The sequence below is a fragment of the Astatotilapia calliptera genome, chromosome 18 (genome assembly GCF_900246225.1).
Source record: "Astatotilapia calliptera chromosome 18, fAstCal1.2, whole genome shotgun sequence".
Taxonomy (NCBI): domain Eukaryota; kingdom Metazoa; phylum Chordata; class Actinopteri; order Cichliformes; family Cichlidae; genus Astatotilapia; species Astatotilapia calliptera.
The window spans coordinates 14,897,276-14,921,198 of NC_039319.1; the positions used below are offsets into that span (position 1 = coordinate 14,897,276).

Here is a 23,923-nt window from a genome sequence, read left to right on the forward strand (position 1 = left end):
AATATAGCAACCTTGTAAAGGAGCTAATAGATAGCAAGGCCTTAAAAAAATCATTATAGCATTTCTTCCTCCAGCATTGACTGGTAAGTAAGCACATGCATGTATCTGTGTGTTTCTAAGCAGTCTGTAGCATAAATCAATCTTATATTCATGAAGTTTTTTTTTTGTTTTTTTACACAAAGCTTGAGGTAAAGTTTTGCCAGGAGCTAAATTTTAAATTCCAGCACTGAAGCATGGATACATCAGGTATGTGGGACTACAGTTTTTATGTTATCATGTTTATTTCCTACCACATACAGAACAAACTGACATGCACAGCTATAAATGTACCAATCAAACTCTTCACCTATTGGTAGAGTCTTGTTTCCAGGTGTGGAGGCCAGTGGTTTGAGGAAACTACATTCCTGGTTCCCAAAAAAGACAGAGGATGCTTGCGTTGTTCTGGTAGGTGGAGAATCTGTAGATAAAAAGAAAAGCATTACAATATCAAAACACAGCTACTATGCACCCAATGATGCATGGTTCCCTTGTCCACCGACTTCATACGAATGTTTCTGATAACTCTGGATTGTGGCTTTAACACACACCTTTCCTGTGATTGGTCATTTTGTTGCCTTTGGCCTTCAAACAAATGTCAAACTATCAGATCTGTGTCAGTATGAACTGTCAATTGTACAATTATTAACAGACCAGAATTGTCCTTCTCATCAATCGCTCTAGAATACAGTGACCTGAGTTGGAGACAGTGAAGTGAATTATTATGAATTCTACCCTCTGGGCTTTCAAAGCATGAGTGTCAAAAACCTCTGAAGGAGAAGGATGTACCTGAAGGTCGCAGTCACGAGACATCAGGCGAGAGTAATGCCGATACATAGCCCTGCAGCACAGCTGTCTATATTAACGTGCAAGAGCTATGCTTACAAGCAGCATCCAGGTTAAGAACAAATCAATACTATAAGCCCAAGAGGTTTTCCAATCATAGAAGGAACAAGCTCTCGCTGTGAAAGGTCAAAGAAGAACAACATCTCCTTGAAGAGTCAACATGGTTATTCTATAAATAACCAGAGCTTTATTTAATTGTGTTGCTTTTAAATTCCTGCATTTATTTTCACCTGCATTACCAAAAAAGTAGCCAAGTTGATAAGAGGATGCTTTTCAAAAGCATAAAATAAACCAAGCCTTCTCCTTGACTGTCTCCGATTTGAATACTATTTTAGGGCAGAAAATTCGAACACTTCCAAAGATTTCAGTGAAATTTTAGCTTCAGATATTAAAAATATTATGATTATGAAAAATAATCCGAATCAAACAAAATTTATCAGAATCTGTAGACTGGAACAGATACACTAACAAAAGTAAGCATTGGCTAGTTAGCCATCGTGGTAAACTGAAAAATCTGGTTAAAATGTACTAAAAACTAACAAACTTTTACTATTTGTAATTTACTTCTAATAAAATGTCACTATGCAGCCAGAATACACATCAAAGCACTGCCGCAACCAAATGCAGTGGCACACGACCAACAAAGCCTCATAAATAGCTTAATGCAGCGAGATGGTGTTTCAAGCTCAACTCTTATATTTCAGAGCTTAGCAACCAAAACCTATAGCAACAGCACAAGCTGTCAGCATATAATCAACTGAAACAATATCACTTTGGTGGAATAGATAAATGTATACTGTCATTATTACGCTACACTTGATGACTTGAAGTCCAGACTTATTTACACAGTTTATAAACTTCCCTGAAAGTGCGACAGATTATCTTACTGTGAATTAACATCTATCCATCCATTAAATTTGAAACTCTAATAGATCTGTTTGAGTGTAAGTTTGACAGGACCAAAAAAACACAACAAACCATGCCCAGCTATGGGAGATGAAACTCTCTGGGTGGCCTTAGCATCCTGCTGGGCTAATTAATCTTTCAGTTTAGCCACATCGTTCAAGTTTCTCTCAGTTTCTGTCTCTTTTGCTGTCTTTGTGCCAAAATAATGATTATACATAAATAAGCAAAACAATAATAATTGAGTAAGAAGCAAGGCTTGCTGACTTGGAGTTTGGGGTGAGATTTAAGCTGCTAAATGAGAAACATCATAAAACATCTTTGTATTGTATTTTTTTGTAAAAGGGGGTAATAAAACAACTGCCTGTGTGTATTTATTTTTTTAAACATACATAAAATCTACAAGAGTTCCTCACTGGCTTTAATTTTACAGCCATTTTTACACGTTATACGATCATAGTGTAGTGCTTTAAACACTTGCCTAAGATGCCTGGATCATTCACAGGAGGAGACAAAAGGGGATGAAAAAAAAGGAAAAACAACCTTATTAAACAGGAGTAGGTGAAATTTGTTAACTTCTTTTGTAAACTTTACACACTCACAATTAATGCAACTTACTTGAGTTATCGTTAAATTTCAGCTGCTGACTTGCAGGTTTAACTCTGCTGTGTAAAAACGTAGGCAACACTGCAGAGTATAATCTCACCTGAAAGGGAAAAAGGAGAGGAGCTGTGTCCGCTGGCACCTCCATTTTCTTTACTGCTAAGAGAAGACGACGAGCCGGGTTTGGAGGTTGATGCGCTGCTGAGAAACTGGCGCGTTTTACCGTCTAAGAAACAGAGGAAGGAGAAACAAACAAACAAAACTCATCAAACCCTCACAAAATGCAGTGTAAGATAAAAGTTTGATATACTTTACATACATCTTTAGAAAGTCTGGAGTCTGTAGTGTATATTTACCTTTCCAGCAGATGAGGGGTCCTTTGCACAAAGCACCCTGAGAATTCTTCACCAGGTAGTATTTTAAGTGCTTCTGCTTTTTGGGCTGTGTGGAAAGTTTCAGGTTGATGTGATTGGAAAACTCGGTGAAGTATCTGAATCCCTTTTCACCACAGCCCACACAGTTTCCTGAAAAACCTGCAAGACATAAAAATGCAACAATTACATTGCTTTCCAAACATTTGCAGGCTAATGCATGACCTGTGCCAGCTAGCAACAGAGCGTGCTCAGTTCAGCAGGAACTTGGCTCATTACGTCAATTCTGGCTTGTTTACTTGATCCGAACGCTCGGGAACACACTGACCTAAAAGTGCATTTTTCCCATTCTCGTCAGGCAAAAAACGCCGGTCCACGGCGCACACCAAGATGTGCTCAGGAACAGTGGGGGACTTGGCACCGACCAGCTCGAAGCCTGCTGGGACTTCGATGGGCTCTGTTGCTATGGAGACTAGGCGGAGGTCTTTCCCGGCCTGACAGAAGCCTGAGAGATGAGGAGGAGGAAATTTTTTTTAAGTAAACAGTAGATTAAGAGATGTAATAATAAACAAATAAAGTTTCTACAAAAATTTAATACATCTGGCATGCTTGTTAAAAATTCTGGAACAGCAACACAACACAACACTCCTGAGATCATACTAATGAATTCACAACGTTTGCATTCACATGCCAGATTAACACCTATGAGTAATTTCGAATCACCAATAAACCTAACCTCACTAACTGTTTGTCTTTGGATTGTGGGACTAAGCCAGAGTACCCGGACAGAACCCACACAGACACGGGGAGAACATGCAAACTCCACACAGAAATGCCCCAGGGGGGTGGGATTTGATAAGCAAAAGAGAATGGATGGATGGATGGATGCATAGAGGTCATACCATCCAGGGTGCAGCAGCCATCCGGTGCAGGAGCTTGCAGGTAGGGAAGTGGAGGGCTGCTGGTGTCCGAGTCGTCTTCGTCTTCCAGCTCCTCCAGATCGTTGGAAGAGTTGCCATTCACAAGCTCGTGCCCTGGGTGCTCCCTGCCATGGAGTGCTACGCCAGCTTTCGACTTCATATCAACTACAAAAATGTAAGATTATTTTTACTAAAAATTTAACTGCATTTTAAGAAATACTTCAACAGAAAAGTGGAATGTTTAGTGAACCCTCTGACAAAATTTAAATATATGCTACATAAGGCTAAGTCTCTAAAGCACTAGCTGTCCAATGAACTCAATATAGTTCAAACTGATTTTTTTCCAGCTTGCTGTGAGCTTCTTACCTTCCATGTTACCAGGATACGTCTCAGGCTCTAAGTACAGCTGTGTGAAGATGGGTTGTGGATCCCCGCTGCTCGAGCGCAGGGACGCCTCAATTGAGTTGTGGAGAGCCTCCTCAAATCGGGCAGACTTCAGCTGCCCTGCGTATGAATTCCCCATTATCTGTGGGAGCAGAGAGAGGGGGAGAGAAAAGAGGAGCATGAGGAAATGAATACAGTCATGGTTTTTCTCATCTCAAGTTATTGATTATTTCCTGTGTGCTAATAGCAAGCTCAACAGAGAGCCAAAATCTAAAAAGCAACAGATCTCTGAAGAAAATGTACTCATGTTTCAAATAAACACTACTGTGCTCTGATGGTGTGAGTCAAATTTTGTTTTTATTGAAAACTGCTAATCAACTACCACCTGGCGCAACCAGCTTAAATATTTCAGAACCAATATGGGTTTATGCATCAAGCTGCACAAGCCTAAAATGCAGGATGAATCTCCAAGCTCAGATCTCATCACAGACATGAAGCATGACCCACGTTTTATATTTTAGAACTTTATAAAAGTTAAATCCAACAGATCCAGGCTCCATCCAACCACAAGCCCGAACTGGATGCTAAAATCTACATGATCTCATGTGAACAACGTTCATTTTTCTACAAAAATGTGCAAACTTTGCTCAGTTTGGCTTCTCAGAATTTGAACTGTTGGTCAGAAAAAACCTACATTTGAAGTCAATCATTAAAAAAAAACCTGACACATATGAAATGTTAAAATAATCTTTAGTTGCAGTGATCTTTCCTGTTAATGATAAAAATGTTTAGTCTACTAGACAGTGTCAGTAGTAGCACAAAGCACAAACACACACACACACACACACACACACACACACACACACACGCACTTTACTTTGTCGATGTCAGTCAAAACATAATGGCCAAGGCCAATCCTTTTTTCCTATCCCTTTTTGGCCTCGCTCTTTTGCTCTTTGCCGTTACTCTGCCTGCACTCCCACCCACCCCCTTCCTAGTGTCCACTCAGTGACATCTGCTGAGGTCGGCCGCGTGGGCCCGTGGTTGGCCGACTCTTTGCTAGCAGGTGGCAGCTGGACAGAGGGCTGAGCATGTGGTCTCAGAGAAGCCAGCAAGAGAAGAAAACAGAGGGCAGGAGAAACAGAAAGCACTCCAAGTGTGGAAAAAAGAAAGCTTCACTTACTGAACAGCACTTCAGTGTCCATTTATTAAAGACGCCTAATCAAACTCAAAGCTTTCAGCTTGTCAAAACATCTCAGCAGAGACAAAGTTTTAATTGCTGCATTCTTGAAACACGGGTTTGGCCTGAAATGCCTCATGTTTGTCCTTGGACTACATTTGACCAGTTTAGCCTTCAGCTGTTTGGAGGAAAAACTCCTCATTAAGGTCTGAGATCCCACACAGCTGTGACATGACAACAGTATGTGCTTTAGATGTGTGTGTGTGTAAGTAACAAAATAAACAAAAAGTACTAATTATGACTGACTGAATATATCAGTCGGTGAATAAATATCTACAGTTTTCACACAAAACAAAGAAACTCCTAACGTTGTTTATAATATTGTAAATAAGAAGTAAGGTGGAAATTAAGCTGATCACAGTTTGCCTTGAAGGTGCAATTTTGCCCGTGCCTGGACAGGTTTCAGACTCAATGTTTACTTAACAACCTTCCTGGGGAGGAATTTGACCAACCCAGACAAAAGACAAGATTAACAGTGCCTGACTGTGCTGTGGAAGAGATAAGCAGCTTAAGAGAACGAAGCTACAGTACTTCTTGCTTAACTGATGGAGGAAGGTGGCTGCACAGAGAAACAATGACTAATGGCTAAATGAAAAAAGAAAGAAAGAAAGAAAGAAGCTGGGTGCCTGAGGACATTTGTAGCCATTGCCTGTTCGTTTTGAATGTCAAAACAGGCTCCGGAGACTTCTCTGCTTGGCTGAGTGTGAAGCCCCACTGGACAGATTTGTCATTAACCCAGCCTGGGCGAGGTGAATCCCAAAAATGACCTTTTACCACCTGTGCAACTTAAAACAAAGCGTGACTGTGGTAGGGGTCACTTAACGGGTGTTGTGACTCAGGTGGTTGCTAAGGTCAGCTGCAGTGGTGGAGGGTATTTCAGGTCAGCAGCTGAAGTGTGCCTGATGGCTGGTTAAACATAATGAGCAGAAGAAGCAGTTTAATGTTCAAAGACTAATGGCCAATGCTGGGAAGTCACGTCAATGAATGGTGACTTTAAAACTGCCTTTCAGGCTGTCAGATGGTCAGTCAAGGCCGTTCCACAGCTCCTGGGTGGCATCAACAGATTGCATGAATGTGACCCTGGGTCAGAAAAGGCTAATCTAATCCTCACTCAGAGGGTTGGAGAAGACCACTACGGACAAAATGAGCTGCAGAGAGTGAAATCTGAAATTCTCAGAGAGGAAACATTAGCATCACATAAAACCCCCCCCCAAAAAAACAGGCTGACTTACGCAGTCAGACTGTTCCCAGGTGTGACAGGACTCTGCTACATGCTGGATCGCTATCACTCGGCAGAAATTTCCATCAAAGGCATGTCACTCCCTCGTTGCTTGAAGACCTGAGGGAAAGCAGCAGGAAGATTGAAGATTAGCTCAGAGTGTTTAACTATGCTAAGGGTTTCTCCAGATAGTTGAAATTATACTTTCTGTGCTTGAATGTTAAATCAGGATGTTCATAAAAAGAACGTGCTAGTTACAGACAAAACCCCCACAAAACATCTATAATGTTTAAACAAACAAACTAAAAATAAACAATTATATCCAGTGTATTTACTTTATACTAAATAATAAAACATAATTGATGAGTCTACTTTTTGGCCATTTGAGGGGGGAAAAAAAAACTACAGCTGTTTGGAAATCCCCCCCAAAATGATTTAAGCTGCAACTAATACCCACAGTCCAAAGGGCATGCTCATTCACAAAATGAATGAGGGCACTTTTAACCACTCAGACATTAAGTGCAGCTCAGCCTGTGGCATGTGTACATGTATAGCTGTGTAGAAAGCCCACTATTACGTTTCCCCGGCCCCGAGGCCATTTTCATAAAGTACAACTGGGTGTTGCTGCAGCACTCAACACACAGTCAATACCCTCTGAATGGCTTTAAGTTACTTTGACCCTTTGACAAAGTATTGTTTAGCCAATCAGGCTTTGATATAACAGAAGCAAAGTTCCTTTCAAAACATTGACAGCCAAAATCTACCCAGTCATCACCTCTGACTGTACAAATATTCTGTTCAAAAAAGAAAAAAAAGTAGTAGCTTGTCTGGGGTCCAAGTCCTTCAAATAGAAAGTGCACACAAGCTGGTTCAACTTGTATTTACCCATTTAGTGAATGATTAGCCAGCGTGATGGAGTGCATCAGAGACTTAAAAACATCAGCGTGTCACAAAGCAGAAGCGTATCCGCCTGCAACACCGATACAACAGAACTGCCTACCAAAAAAGAAAAGAAAATTGAAATACAACTCTGGTTTATGTTTTGCCCTCCCACAAGTGTTCCCGCAGCTGTAAAACTCAAACCTAAGCTCTTGCAACCGGCTAATTACCCAGGGAGCAGAGTCTTTAAATATTTTGATGCTTATCTGGTTGTGACGGGTAGACATCACAACAGGAGGCAGAGATGACTCTGGAGATGAAGCTGAAGAAGCCATAAATTTAGACACAAAAACAAGACAAGCCCGAGGTGCTGCATAATAAAGTTCTGTTTTTCCAGTGATGTAACGTGAGAAAATATTCAGACTTAAGTGCTGTTTTAGTTTGTTTCTTAAGCAAATTTCTTGAAAGTGGGACAGGATTAAGCTAATGGTTAAAGACAATGCTTCTTAAATGCATGCAAGCACAGCCCAACTATAAAATATACATCCATTATTAATACAATGGCAGTATGTTCTGTTTAGATAGGTTGATACAAAAATGCATATATATAAAAAAATAATAATTTAGGTAAAAAAAAAAAAATACACAATTGTTTAAGAAATTTTACTTTGATCTGTCAACATGTGCAGTCTTGAAAAAATGTTGGGGAAAAAAAATTGCAGCCAAAACTTTTTTTAATCTTGAAAATGAAATCTTGTTTACTACATTCAGTTTAAAAAAAGGGAAATTCAACATTAACTAAGAGGTGTGAATTTTCTTCAATTGGTGAGTACACTACAAAGCTAAAATGAGATTCTCCTCTTGACAACTTCGCACAAAAATAAGTAAAGCTTGCTTAGAATTAATGTTCCCATCTCATATTTTTGTTGTAGCTGATGCGCTATTTGTGAAATCTCTTCTTACACAATATGCGATCCGTTAAAGATCAAAACCATATCAGAGCTTTACCCTGAAAAGAAGTCAGATCAAAAGTTCATTAAATTGAACCAATCTTACTTTTGTACCCGGAATTTTCTTTCTCTGCAGGCTCCTTTTGTTTCTTGCTCAGCTGCATAATTACATTACAATGTTTAAACAGAGGGAAAGAGGCAGGATTAAACTTGCTTACCCTCCACCCATTTTAATAACATTGTGATTTAGCATATGCTTTGCAGCAAAGTCAAACAAATGCAAGGTAATGTGTTTTGTCTAACATTGCATTTATAAAAAGGAAAAGATGTTGATATCAAGCAATTAAACTTGACACTTGGCCTTTATTTGACGTTTGCTAATCAAACAAACGCAGCTAGCTGAAAATGAGTTAATTCAGGGTTTGAATGAAATTAGCCAGTTTTAAGGGGAATTTCATAAATATATATTTACACCTCGCTGTTGCACAAATTCGGGAAAAATTTCAACACACACTTAACATTAAAAAGGCCACTTTCTCTGACATGAGAGAAAAAGTGATGGGGGCTGGAGAGGGGGGCGGTGAGAATAAAACAAACTGAATGAGGTGCTAAAAAAAACCCGTACAAATAATGCTGAATCAGGGCCACATGTGGCACACAGCACAGTTTTAAGAAGCTTCTGCTGTACCTTCCATGACTCCTCGAGCAGCTTAAAATTCCAATCAAGTGTAGTAAATCCCAAACGTGAAGCCACCTGTTTAAATATCATCCATGTTAAATAGTAAATCCTTTTATTTTTTGATATCCAGGCAGCATATGGAGTTTCAGTCCTTTCTGGTAGCCACCTTTGTCATTATCCTCTACAGAGAACTGGAAATCCCACTCTTTCCCTTGTTGCAGCAGAAACCCTCCCTCCTCTTTCTCTCTCTCTCTCCCATGCAAACAAACACACACACACAGCGACCTCCCCCTAGGCCTTCCTCCGTCCCACGCCATTTGCCAAAGAGGGAGGGTATCCATTGGGGGCTCATTCATTACAGCCCTGCTGACCCCCCGTGGTGACAGATGCTCTTGGAGGCCTGCAGAGCTCTCTATGTGTGTGTGTGTGTGTTGGGGGGAGACGACAAAGGAGAGGGCCTACATTTCCCCGCTGCCACGTGTGACCCCCAGCACGTTAAGACATCCTGCATGGGCACTGTGTCATGTGGAAGTTTTCATTTTCAAAAAGAATGAAGCAAAGAGAGGGGAGGGGGGCACAAGTCTTTAAATCAAACTTTCTATCCTATGCTCAACTCAATCTCTCACGGCCACACCCAGCTTTTTATTGTTTTTGTGTGTGTGTGTGTGTGTGTGTGTGTGTGTGTGTGTGTGTGTGTGTGTGTGTGTGTGTGTGTGTGGGAGAGACTCCAGAACCAGAAAGGATCTGTCCCCGACAAGAATGTCAGGTCAGCTTTGGCATTTTGTCTCCATAGCCCTTACCCAGGATTGACCCCACATTAGGCTTTTACTCCTGCTATAAATACCAGGAGGCTCATCTGGTCAAAATAAATAAACAGAAATGCACCACAAATCAACAGGCGCTGGCAGATGTTGGGGAACTGTATGTCATTACAGCCCAGTGATCACAGTTGGCATGACATTGTCAAGAGAGGAAGGACTTAAGGCCAACATGACCTCAGTCTACACCGTATTTTCTTGAGTCAGGTTGAAAACACTCCTCAAAATTTCTCTTTCTGGGGTAGCGGAAATTCTGCAACACCTTTAATTACCTGACTTTTAATGGGAAAGACAATTGGCTATCTGTCTATCTGTAGTAGCAGGAAACTGTTCACCGTTTCTAATGGGTGGAAAATGCAAGAATATTTTGCTCTGGCCTTCAACATGTAGAGTCAGTATGATTTGTGCAGCATCCAAAGGCTTCTGTGTTTGTTTTCTTGCTGAAATGTTTGCAAGAATTTGTCAGGTAAACAGCAAGTGAACTCACATGTACTTGCCAGCAGGGAAGAAACAGTCGACAGTGACCCTAGGATTCTAGGTCTCTTGCTTTCATACAGACATTTGATCATTTTGGCTTAAAAATGCTATTTTTAAGACGAGACGACTTCCAACAAGTCATAAAATACTAACATGGTTTTATCATAAATGACTCCATTATCTGATATCTTCCTTTACTGGCCCGGGTTCCTGCTTCACTGAGCCATGTGACTGACGTTCCAGTTCATTACCACAGACACGGTCAACAGTTGTTTTAATCAAGTTGTGTGGAGCTCTTCTCACCTCCTCTCCATTGCAGCGCATTCAGTGTGACGGCTGCTGTAAACCACCACACGAACCAATCAGGGCATTCATTAGTGCTTCATGCACTCATTTCACTCAGTCAGACATTTGTCTAAATGCTGGGTTTGAGTTTGACTGTGAAATTTTCCAAGCAACTGCTGATTTAGACCAGACTTAGTAAATCAGAGTGACTCACAGGCGTTTTATTAAATTATAATTGGCATTTTTGGGTGGTAAACACAGACTACCTGCAGTAGTCCATCCATTGCAATGAAAGTGAAATTTTGACAAAGATCCAACTGACACCAGCACAACCGCAAGTTCAACTGGGGGAAAAGAGCTGTCAGCGTGATTTATCTCTAAGCCTCTGACTTTGACATGGCCTGTCCTAAATAGCCCATTTAAAATGGAGATAATGAGTAAACCCCGCATTTTCTTTGGCCTCAAAAGACACTGTGCTGCAAAACAAAAGAGTGTGGATTGAATGCTTGCCCGCCCCTGAGCCCATCCTTCACCACTCTAAGGGGACAAAGGGGAAGTATTCCTGCCACTGCCACCTGAGGAAAGACAAGTCACATGACCAGCATTAATGGGAGATTTTGGGCTTTCTGGGCTCTTAAATTTGGAAGGGGGTAGGGAAGTGGAGCTCTTCCTCTCTTGGATTCCCAGAGGAGTGCCGGAGCTTTGACTTAGCTGAGTCAGCAGTTGCCGAACCCTGGACTGAGCTACAAGAGAATCATTTGCCTACACTTGTATCTGCTCCATTATATAATCTAATCAACCTGTCTAACCAAGTGCATGCATGACTGATGGAAGTACATAGGATGCCTGTCGTTACACAGCAGCTCAAGGCTTCAACTTTAAGAATGAAGCGAGATCCATCAGATGTATGAGCGGACACGGTGCTAATAACCCTGTTATGATGACAAAACAGTCCTATACTGTCAAAAAACAAACAAACAACCCCCAAGTAAGAAAACGACAAAACCGCCACATGGAAATTCCCGTAACAGAATACCCATTTATACTAGCGGCAAGTGGGCTACCTGTCAAAGGTGTTACAAGTTGCACTTTTGTTTGCTATGCATTTGACAGTCTGCCGGTCTCATTTCCTTATTAAAACCCCCAAACCTTCTTTCGAAACCTCCCCCTCTTCCTCCAAATACTACTCCTACTCCCCAGGGCTACCTGCTGAGCCCTGAAGTGCAAATCAGTGCTAGTGAGGATAGCAGATGAGCTAAGGTCATTCATGGCTTTCCAGTGAGTCAAACAAACAAAGGCAAACATTCCAGTTGAATGCCATTGCTGAAGTCAGCAGCAACAGAAAGAAAGACGTTGAGAAAGAGACAGAGCAGGGCTCAGTGCAGAGAATAGCCCCAGGGTCCGTTTGTGTGTGTGTGTGTGTGTGCGCGCACGCGTGTGCACATGCACATTTGTGCGTCGTAGGAGATTATCTGCGCATCTATAAAGTGGGGTGAACCAAGGTTTAAAGCCTGGTGTGACCAGAGGGAACGGGGGCAGGGTCTTGGGCAGGAGGAGGGGTGGACAAAAGGAGCATTTGGGCAGATGAAGAAGTCATCATCATTAAGCCACTGGAGGTTTACTGTCCAGTTATAAAACTCATTTAAAAATTAGGGGCTAGGGGGTGCGTGTGAAAGGCCAGCAGGGCTGGAAAGGCCTGCGAGGGTCTGGAGAGAGGTGTATTAACTCGCTGAGAAACTGTAGAGCTAATTCATTAGGGGACAAGCGGTCTTTGTGTTAACACTAGCTTGATTGGAGTGGTGACCTTGCCACACACTGTGGCCCAGAGGAAGAGTTTAAGGGCAAGGTATTTAACCTTAAACTAAATCTCAGCCATGGACAAAGGGCCAGCATCATTTCGTGCCGAAGGTCTGCCAAACTGATAACTAATGTAACGCAAGTGGAAAACAAACTCAAAAAGTGGAAAACACTGTATACTACAGCTGTTTGTTTATAGAAATAACTACCGTAATATTTTAGCATGCTCTTTATAGGATATAACTGAATATGCATCTGAAACTGTTGACTGATTGGCTAAAATTGATTATTCACTCAAATATAAATTAATCTGCAACAACATTGATAATTGATAAAACTGCTTCTTAAAAGAAAGAAAGAAAGAAAGAAAGAAAGAAAGAAAGAAAGAAAGAAAGAAAGAAAGAAATAAAGTAAGAAAGTAAGTAAGTGTACTTTATTGATCCCCGTGGGGAAATTCCTCTCTGCATTTAACCAATTCACTCAGTGAAGCAGTGGGCAGCCATTGGGCACCCGGGGGAGCAGTGTGCAGGGACGGTACCTTGCTCAGGGGTACTTCAGGGTAGCTGTAGCTTCCGATCATGGGGCTGCCACTACCTACTGAGCTATCCCTGCCCTTAGTGGATGATAAACTAAAACTTTATGGACTTTTCTCTGTTTGCCTGATAAAAAAACAAATTGTGTGACTAATAATCGCCACCTTTACAGACCATTTGTTGCCGCTCAACAGGAAGCAATATGCCAAATGTAGCATATTAATGTGGATTAATATTTTTTCCAATTGATTCGGGAAGTTTAGTATCATCCGTCCTCCCAGTTTTGATATCAGTTCCAGTAAAAATCCAAGCGAGATGCATAAAACTACACTTTTTTTGTCATTAAGGAACTGTAAATGAAGGACACACTTATGAGAATGTTCTACAGCCTTTATCAAGCAACAAGTCCAGGCACTTTGATTCTGTGAGAGACTGCACATATTTAATTTTCTATCATTTACTAAGTAACATGTCAAATTTAAGTTGCTGGGCATCTTTTTCATGAGCCCACATAAAAACAAATAGTAGCAACAAACGTTTAGACTTTCAGGAAGCATCATCACTTGCAAAAAATATCTGCCACCCTCTAGATTATGTAGCAGAAGATTTTCCCAGCTAGCATAATCGAATGAAAGTGAAGGACAAGCGAAAATTTACAATGCTGTCCATGACTGTGTAATAAAACAGGAGGCCTGCTAGTGAACCCAATCTGCATTTTACAACACTGCTGGGTTGAACGCCAGTTCACCTAAACTGAAACAACAGGGAGAGAGACACAGGACCCTAATACATTTATAGACTTATTCAGGGAAGCCATATTGAATAAGGCAACAATAAGTTCTATTGCATACTGTAAAGCTGTCACTGGCAGCAGTCAAACACTGGTCAATGCTAAAGGGCAAGAGGACGAAGGAGACAAAGATTTGTTGCTTTGAATTTAAAGTGGTTATAATACATTCTCTAAAATATCATTTTTTTACTCCAGGACTGGAAACAAGTCAATCATTCCTGACCTTGCATAAAAGAGAGAAAATAAAAGCTTTTTATAGTCAAATTCATGTAAATAGCCATATTCCATGACTGGCCTTTATTTCATCCAATTGAGCCTCTACCATTTTCACAGCTACTTCTAACATCTGGTCTGAACACAATGGCTCATTTGAGATTAGATCTTTGATAATGGTTGACCAGGCCTTGTCCTGGCTATAAAGTGCTGTTTAGACAGCCCTGTTTGTTATGGGGTGTAAAGGGAGATCCATGGATCATGGTGAAAGGGCCAACGCTATCAAAACATTTACGCTTATCAGATGACAAACCAGCAAAGGGGTCATGTTCCAGTTCCAGGAGCTGGCCTGGGCTGCCCTCCATCCTCCACGCAGACCAAACATCAGTCAAATGGAGGTGCTGAAGATGTGAGAGACTTCAGAGGTGATCACTGGAAACTTGAAACACAACTTGAAACTACATCCTACATCATTCTACAACATATGCATGTACCTGTAGACTATACTTTGGAAAATTAAACTAAAAAACTACTGAAACTGAAATGTACAGAAGAGAATAAGAGCCACTGGAAAAAAAAATTTGGGGGTCATGACCCCCTTTGGATTCTAAGACAAAAAACAAACCAAAAAAAGTCAGCATTAACCGATACAAAGTTCTAACTTTAACCCAGGAACTCAGACTTTTTCAGTTAAATTTATCCTCATAATTTGTACTTTATTCTCAATTCTAACTTTTTACAATTCTAAAAGTGATATTTATGAGAAAAAAGTCACAATCCTGCTTCTTGTTCTTTGAATTCTCAAAAACTATTTTTTAAATTTAATTCATTATTATTATTTTAAACAGAGGTCTTCATCTTTTTTCCAAATGAACTGCTGAAAAATTTGTACTAGGTATAAATCTACCCAAATTCATCTTGACGATTGATAAAGTAAATAATGAAAAGAAATTAATTGTCAACCTTTCTGATAATTAATCAACTAACTAATTTTACAAGACTCAAAGTTCTAGTTAGAGTTTCTCAGCTGTGATGCTTCAGTTCCTCGACTATTTAAATATGTTAAACTGTTAAATTCAAAATAAGACGGCTGTTTGAGGTTTAAAAGACCGAATCCATGTTCTTGTATTGACAGATAATGATAATAATGAAGACAACTGGCAAGTTAAATAATAATGAAAATAATTATTAGCACTCCACTAAATCTATCTTTAAACCTTTCCCCCCCTTTAAGGACAACTCACTCTCTCAAAGGTTCACACATCCAACACACTGACTTAATTTCAGCACACACTCATGGAGAGCACATAAGAAAGAGGTCTGTTGTGTTTATCAGGCATCCAAAGAGATCCACTTTTCACAATGGGACCTCTCCTTTCTTTTCCTTCCTGAAAAAGATCTCGGCCACCTTGAATCTATTTGACTGACAGCATGACAAAGAGGCTTCTTAATGTCCTGGAGAAAGAGCCTCCTCCTCTTTCCCTCTAAACTTCCTTACAGGGCGATCAGCTGTATCCATCATACCCCTCTTCCTGACCCCAGGCGGAACTGCTGCATCGGCAGCACCCCACCCCCGTTACCCCCTCACTCTCTCGCCACATCTCCTCCATTCTCCACCACCCTCCCGATTAATAGGCACCAGGTTGCCCTCGGTGACGGGACACACACTTAAATCCCATCAGTCGTCCTTACAGCAGCAAGAGCCGCAGCATCAGCAGGACTCTTTTTGTCTTAATCGGACAATGGAAGCAGTCCAGCCTTTGTTTGGGGCTTGACCCTGCACACAAACCGCGCCGATTTGAAAAAGTGACAGTAAACCTATTCAGAGCTGTTATCACTTCATCCTGCCCAGGGTCCCTCCACCAGAGGAGACATTTTACCAGCCAAGAGCCTCTTAGTAACTTTGGTATGTGAGATTTAAAAAAAAAAAAAAAAAAGGTTTTACAATCATTCATGAAATCAACCTTGTCAGTAAAAGAACTACATAAAGACAATCTGAATGAATTTTAAAACTTTCTACTGTAGACAATACACGCCTCAATTGCACTACAAGCACAGCTAAATGTAGTTTTAGAATTCCCCTTTGCTCTGATATAGTCATTATAGGTAAACATATAGTATTATTGTAGGGTTTATATTACAATATAAGGCATCTTGAGGCGACTATTGTTCTTATTTGACACTGTATAAATAAAACTGAATTTAATAGTCAGGTATTTTGAACTTTTCTAAATTAAAGCCTGATATGCTGCAAGTGTTTTGTAAAAACATTCTGACATGACAAATTAAAGGAAACCCCCCCCCAAAACATTTCTTTAAATCCCTTAAAATTATTATGATCAGCATGCTTTGGGAAAAGTTTTTCTTTGAATAGGGATGAAAATGTAATAAAAAGTCTCTAAAACATGTTTTTGTGTTAAAGCGAATGCACAGATCTACTTATAAAATAGTCTGTTGAATGTCTGCATGTTTTATTTCTGGCTGCACTCAAGCTGAAATTGTGCCTCGCACAGATAATGGAGAAGAGAGAGCGAGGGTGCTACAGAGAGTGAGAGCGAGACAGAATGACCTCCACCTCCACAGAGGAACGCTGAGTCCTCGCAGCACATGGCTGGGTCTTGGTCACCTTAGCCTTGGACGGGCTGCAACAGCCAATGGTATAGCCTTCTGCTACAGTCAGCCCTCTCCCACACAATCCTGGCTGCAGGAACGCTCACTGACCTTGTATTTCAATATGAAAAGGGAGAGAGAATGAGTGAGTAATGTCCTGTTTGGGGTCGTGTTTGTGTAATTAAGGTTATGTGTGCGTGGGCAGCAGCATTTTTTGGAAAAGCATCTATGGGCTAAGGCAAAGATGCTGCCAAGGTGACGCGGGAAATCTGGCTGAAAGCTTGAGTGTTTCCAGCTGCTGTTAGCATACATCAAGTTCTCTCACATTAACAATTATACACAAATTATACACATAGAAAAAAAAGAAAGAAATGTGCATCAGTGTTGCAACTCCAACATCTAAGAGAGATTACACCAAATGGGTTGTTAAAATGATTTTCAGATGTCAATTGGAGCAAAAATAATGTCATGATTGATCAGCCCAAACCAATAAGCAAAGATTATTCACACAGCTACAATTTTCACAGCTGGATTATTAAAATAAAATTAAATGCTACTTTTAGCTGTTCTCTTATTCACAAGAGATCTGATTGGTGTTTGATTTGGTGCTCGTCCTGACCCAACCCTAAAAGCAACTGTGCCACCTCGCAGAAAAGACGAGGTGAATGTGTACATCACTGCAGTGTGGAGCCAGCAAATTGGTGATGGTCAATTAGTTTTCTATTCCACAATCAGTCTTAACAATCACAAGAAAGACCTTACACAAAACCTCCAAACCCACACAGACTTAGATTAAAAAAATATGTATAAAGTTCAGCAAGGCTAAGAAAATCCACTTTATGTGTATGTGTTTGTGTAAAACATGTTTTGGTGTTAAAGTGAATGCACAGATCTACTTATAAAATAGTCTGGTGAATGTCTGCATGTTTTATTTCTGGCTACACTCGAGCTGAAAATGTGCTCGAGTGCTGAACAGCGAGCTGGTATATGCTTTAGTTCTGCAGTGCACCTAAGACACACACGCATGCACATGGTTGGATGGCCAGGCTAGAAACATTAACCAACTATAAATGACAAATTATTTATTAGACTATGCTAATGGACAGTTCACAAAGTCCTCAGTCTCTGTGACCTCAGCATAAACATATAGAAGTTTTTAACATCATTTAACTGAATCTGTGGTTTGTTTTACAGGACTGGAAACTGATTACCCCAGCACTTCCTTAGCCCATTATTTTTGGCTCTTGTTCCGCTAATGTGTGCATACAGAAATATAGAGAAAACACTTTGTGATTGTGCCCCACTGCCCTCCCCGAAAGTGTCCTCTTCACTCTGCTAATATCCCTGTGGGATGGATAATCACTCTCTCCCTCTCTGAAGCCCTCTCACCCCCCTCATTAATTTTACAAGGTGACAGAATAACACGTGAATTAGTAATCAGTCATCAAAGGTCCGCTGGTTAAACCCATAAATAATTCCATACACCCCATTTTCTCATATTAAAACTGGGTTGAATTTTTGACACAGGGTTCCTGCAATTGTTTCACAAGAAAAGCCTTGCTGGGACAGAAATGACTTCTGTCTTACAGAGCTTTTAATTTGGAAGAGGACACAGGAAATTCACAATGCAGCAACAAACAACATAGTGGCTCAAAAGTACTAAAATATGAACAACTTATTTGATAAAATTAGTCCTCGGAGAAGCCCTATAATCTAAATAAAAAACAAGAACCAGTTCCAACTGAGTTAAAACAGTCTTTTTTGATACTCTTTACTGTTACTGTACCAACAATAACAGTAAAGAGTGATGCTAGTTTCAGCTAGCATTAGAGGAAGCTAGCTCATCATTAGCTACCCGACTCAATTACATTTTTAGCATTTCAGTACACTACGCCATGGTATACTTTTACCTTTGTTGTTGATCCAGAAGGTAATCGTCGCCAACTCCGTCCTCTCGTTATAAATTGAAAATAAACCAAATGGCTGAAAGTTGCAGAGCAGTTGAATACAACCTGGGTAAATAACTAAAAAACTTTTAGCATGCTAAACTGAAAAATTTAGACTTCAAGAGGAAAAATTTATACCAACCTAACCCACTGCCTGTGTGTGTGTGAAGTATTTTTTTTCTTGGTCATAAATATTAACAGGTCAGTTTTAGCCTACTGAACGTCTGTCAATCGAGTTAAAGCATTTTAAACAACATTAGCCGTATAACAGTGCTTGCTAACATAGCAAAAGCTCACATTTTTGAGCCAGCTAATATTAAGCGATCTTATTTACTTTTTGGGCCTCGGTTGCAGTGGGCGTGGCTTTCAGAGTACCACCCGACCCCTGGCCTTTGTCTCTAACGGCTCTCTCCTGATCCATGCGGGTGATTGCATTTTATAGACTAACTCCGATTGTTTTATTTCCTCATCTGGAGGGGAAAAAACAGCACTACACCCAAACCCATTAACACTGCAGTTAAGAGACACACTAATAATCATATGCAATGCTGTATGCCATTATAGCTGTTGTGTCACATAAAATGTGACATGCAGTCAAAAACAGAGCACTTCTGTATGTGTTAAATGGGCTTGGTGGAGCTGAGGGAGTAATAAGAAGAAAATTTTAAAGCTAAACTGCAATGCCAATCAAAATGTAAAGCAGTAAATGCTAAAAAAAAATAAATCTTTTGCTTGCTTGTGTGAACAGAACATTCAGACAGATGAAGTGAAATTGCTTTAGTTATGACATAATATAGTGTTTTAGACAATCGCCTAAAGCCGGTTCCATCCCAGGTAAAGATACAAATCCTTTTGGGGTTGTGTGTGTCAGGAAGAACATTCAACAACAAAAAAATCTGCCAAATCAAACATGCAGAGCTACCCGCTGTTCTTTCATCTCATTGCAATGGTTCAGGCTCAGGTTACTTTATTTGTACCCATAGGTAGATTTACTTTGCAGCAGTGAGTCATCTATACTCACATTTTCAGCAGAGACACAGACACATGTAGCAAAGCTATGATATGTTTATCTGACTAATGGCTGCTGGAAAAAAGCAGTTTTTAAACAGTGTTGTTCTGTTCAAAAAGTTGTTCAGAAGGAAGAAACTGAAGCTCCTTATGCATTGTCAAGTAAAATTTAAAGTGTTGCACAAGGATGCTGGGCTCAGCTGTGGCTCACCAATCAGCGTCTTAAATGCAGACCACAACCTACTGAGTGGATTTCTGCCAAAGTCCCTTGCCAGACACCAAAAGCACCTCCAGAGATCATGTTTCCATGCTATTTTAGCAGGACGCAGTTGGGCCAACATACTATTAGACAGGAAATTTTAATATGTGGACAATTGGAAGAATAGTGTCATAACTCAGGCAACTCAAGCCTTCAAACGTGTTGATGTTGTGAAAATGTCTAATCTTTTACTAATCCTGCCCAAGTAAAACTGGTCTGTAAAGATGAAGTAAATCAAAAAAGAAAAAAAAAAAGATTTAAAACAAGTGACATCAACAACTCTCCCTTTTTTAAAGTCACATGCTTGTGCTGCCAGCACTTACTTTATTGCTCCTTTAAACTAGAAACACTCCAGTTTATTGTTTCAAGAATGCTTAAATGGCTTACTTCAAGATGTTATGAGCAAAAACACAACAAGATCATTTTATCTGGAGGATTTGGAAAGCAAAACCGTAAATTTTCCTTCACAGTATTGTGCTGTGATCCAGACTGTGGCACAGCACATGCTGTGATCCAGACTGTGGCACAGCACATGCTGTGCTCTTTAAAACGAACATGAAGCTGCTGGCTGAAATTTCTGTCTGCAGGTACTGTACCGCTGGAGCTGGCATCTGTGCATGGGCAGGGAATACAGCAGTACACCCTGTGAGAACACACTGTTCCATAACACTGCTGTGCAAGAAGGGATTCTCCGCTGAATGCTTTCGAAGTTTCAGTGGCAAGAATGAGGATATATTATGACTGAGTGATCTCAGTGGAGACACACGCACAATTTGCGCTTCGTGAGTTCATATTGCTGTAATGGAGTCCACAATAATCTGAGAGATTGATCTTAAAAAAAAAAGGAGGAACAGTGTAGACATGAGTCTGTACTTCGTGCCACAATCCTACTGTGATGTGATTTGCAAGACACAACCTAATTTCTTTTTCCAAGGTTTCAGCGAGAGTCTCTCCTTCACCTTGACATGCCATCACTCCCCCACAAACACGTGCATGAACTCCCGCTTTCATGGTGAACCTTTGACACACTTCCTGGCGATTGACTCGAGGGCACAACCAGCTCGTTTTCATTCATTTCTCGGGGTTCATGTGCAGATGAAAAGAGCGTAAAAGTCTGGATGATAATATTCTGTAACTGCACCACAAAAAGGAGTGTATGAATAGAGGTTGAGCATGGTAACAGGAGGCTTAAATAAACTAAGGATTAGGTTCACTAAGTCATTTGGTTAGTCAAGCACAAAATCCAGCAGTGACAGATAAGAGCCTGCCCTGCATGTCAGAATCATAGATAACAGGACAACAGGAAGTGGTGTCTACTGTGGTTGCGTAGCAGTCATGCATAAATGTACACACACACACACACACACAGACACACCACCAAGATTAGCATCATAGATCTCCTTTTGCAACAAAGAGCAGGATGTTCAGCCCAGCGTTTTTGGCTGCACCTCTACTAGTGATGGGTCGTTCGCGAACGAAATGGCTCTTAGAGCCGACTCTTTGAAGTGAACGACGCGAGCCTTTTTTTTTTCCTTTCTCTCACCCTCTCTCTCGCCCTTTTTCCGCTAAACTCCGCACGCGCGGCCTGTACTTTGCGCTGGGCAGAGGGGGGAGGGGCGTTAGTTACACTCGCAGTAGCACAGGAACAGAGCCAGAGAGAAAAAGAGCAAGGGACAACAACATCACATTAGAAAGGTATAGTAATCATCCACTATTTTCAGTTGCAGATGATAAAGGATTCAGAAATCATGCCGGCCCATATGACAGAGAATGTGCATTTTCTTTTTGTTTTTATATTTTAATTTATATTTAATTGTGTTGTGGTTTGCAGTGTTTTGTGTTGTTTCACGTTAAATTTGTTTAAAAGGAAAAAGCTGAAAATTTAAATAGTTAAAAGTTTAAAATGTAAATAGTTGTTTTTTTGTATTATATGATTTATTTATTACATTTTATGTGGAGTGAATAAATAAAGTATATTTATGGTGGCCCTTAGAGACAAAGCACGTACAAACTCCTAAGCATGTACAAACTCCAAAACGCGTAAAAACTCCAAAACGCGTAAAAACTCAGACGCACTTACAAACCCCGAAGCATGTACAAACTCCAAAACACGTAAAAACTCAGAAGCATGTACAAACTCCAAAACACGTAAAAACTCAGAAGCACGTACAAACTCAGAATCACGTACAAAAGACAACAGAAGTGCTCAAGGATGCTAGGGCGCAGTGTTGAGCTTTTGTTACCTAGTGGCTACACAAGCCAGGAAGTATCAACAACCGGATTTGGTGTGTGGTAGTAACAGGTACAAGAACTTTTTTTTTTAATTATTTGAATAAATATGAGTGCTTGTCTATAAATACACAAACAATACACACATGCTTTCAATTGTGTAATTTAAGTGATCTGAGTAGCTCTGTTTTGGAAGTTTAGTTAACGCTAGAAATGTGTTTTGGAGTTTGTACGTGCTTTTTGGAGTTTGTATATGCTTTAGAGTTTGTACGTGCTTTGTCTCTAGGGGCCATATATAAACATATATAAATAAAACCACTTTTTTTACATTAGTAATTCTTTTTCTGCATAATTTTATATTATTGTTAATGATAAATTAATTAAAGCAACAAAACAACCTGAAGAGCCGGTTCGGAGCCGAAAGAGCCGGCTCTTTTTAGTGAGCCGAGCCGAAAGAGCCGGATCTCTAAAAAGAGCCGGAAATCCCATCACTAACCTCTACATTTTACATGTCCTACATTCTTGACTATAAGTTCCTTTCATCCATCCCAAAAAGCCAGATCACTCTAGGACTGAGAGAGAGGGAAAAAAAGGGGGCATTCTTTCAGCTCAGAGGAATTTCATCCTTACATCGTTTCCGTTTCCCCTTTGCTCCTGAGCAGGCCGTAAACACTGAGGTGTGAAGCAGACTCTCACCCAGAAGCACAAATTCATGGTCGGCTGAGGGGATAACGTTAAACAGTTAATTATCTGCATTTTATTTAAGGGGTGAGTTAAATTAAGTTCAGCCTAAGGCTATGTCCACACTAGTGTTTTTAGTCGTTGTCAGAGTTGTGTGTCCACATTGAAACGGCCGAAAACGCTTACGTTCCAGTACTGTGCATGCGCAAAAGCGAATGAGAATTAAAGAACTTGAACAAAAGCTATCTGGAGCATGTACAAACTGATATTAATCTTTTTTAGGGCTGTCAAAATTGAGAGCAATCAAAACAACTGCTGTATAATGCGCTCCACTATCTTTGTTTAATTGGTCACATGACTGCATCACATGACTAAAATGCGTCATCGTTTTAGAAAGTCTGCGTTTTCGAGTGTCCACACTGTGACGGGACAGATCCGTTTTGAATGTTTGTATGTTTTCGAGAGCGTTTTCAAAATGCTGCGTGTTTCCCTGGGGAAAAGGCCGTCTCAGTGTGGACGGGAGGCCAAAACGGAGAGAAAACGATGCGTTTTCAAACAGAAACGCCTACGTCCACACGTACACGGGTATTTTTGAAAACGGAGATTTTCCGTTTTCGTTTTAAAAATAATCCCATCCACGCGTAAAGGCAGAAATGAAGGAAAACGCTGCTAGGAACATGCCAAAGCAACAGGTGGCGATATATTCCTAACCGTGCAGAAATGTTGGCCAATCAGAAGTCTCGAAGCCTCGGTGGGAAAAAGTAACAAAGCTGGGGCATAGAAGCTAGTGATGTGCGATACCACTGATTTCCTTTCCGATCCGATACCAAGTAAAATTCAGGGTGGTATCGGCGATACTGATCCGATACCGATACTCTGTACAAAAACTTAATGTTTCATTGCATTTCATAATACAATATATAATTGTATTATGTAATTGTAATAATAACATAACCATATTGCTTCATAATGATTAGAGGACATCAGACAACTTGTTTTTATTGCTTAATAATGCAGAATAATCATATAGAAATAAATAAAAAAAACTGACGTTGTGCGCTATTTGAGCATGTTGCCTGCCTGCAGCACTAAAGGACTCTGCGAGAGACGTCTGTTTCGCCCTAGCAGCACCTGTCCCTGTCCTCGTCTTCAGTTCGCCTCAACATAAGCTTATCATATTCTGTGATGTGATTTACTCCGGGGTGTTTGACGAGGTCAGTGGTGTTGCAACAACAACGTGTCCACAC

The 23,923-nt window shown here is 40.5% G+C and overlaps 1 protein-coding gene across 27 annotated transcripts in view; it reads right to left on the bottom strand.

Annotated features, from left to right (window-relative positions):
- The window catches only part of greb1l (GREB1 like retinoic acid receptor coactivator), a 46,308-nt gene that overhangs the window by 17,431 nt on the left and 4,954 nt on the right, over window positions 1–23,923 (bottom strand). For 6 of the 27 annotated variants that reach the window (XM_026150307.1, XM_026150304.1, XM_026150303.1 and 3 more), the window contains exons 1-11: window positions 18,642–21,254; window positions 18,464–18,536; window positions 16,519–16,664; window positions 6,536–6,642; window positions 4,046–4,205; window positions 3,662–3,844; window positions 3,088–3,264; window positions 2,745–2,921; window positions 2,492–2,614; window positions 2,267–2,275; window positions 347–457 (exon numbers count right to left, since the gene is read on the bottom strand). In XM_026150307.1, the coding sequence (XP_026006092.1) occupies window positions 347–457; window positions 2,267–2,275; window positions 2,492–2,614; window positions 2,745–2,921; window positions 3,088–3,264; window positions 3,662–3,844; window positions 4,046–4,202 (937 nt within the window). In that variant the 5' untranslated portion in view covers window positions 4,203–4,205; window positions 6,536–6,642; window positions 16,519–16,664; window positions 18,464–18,536; window positions 18,642–21,254. The other 21 variants (XM_026150312.1, XM_026150310.1, XM_026150308.1 and 18 more) reach the window with 16 other exon arrangements.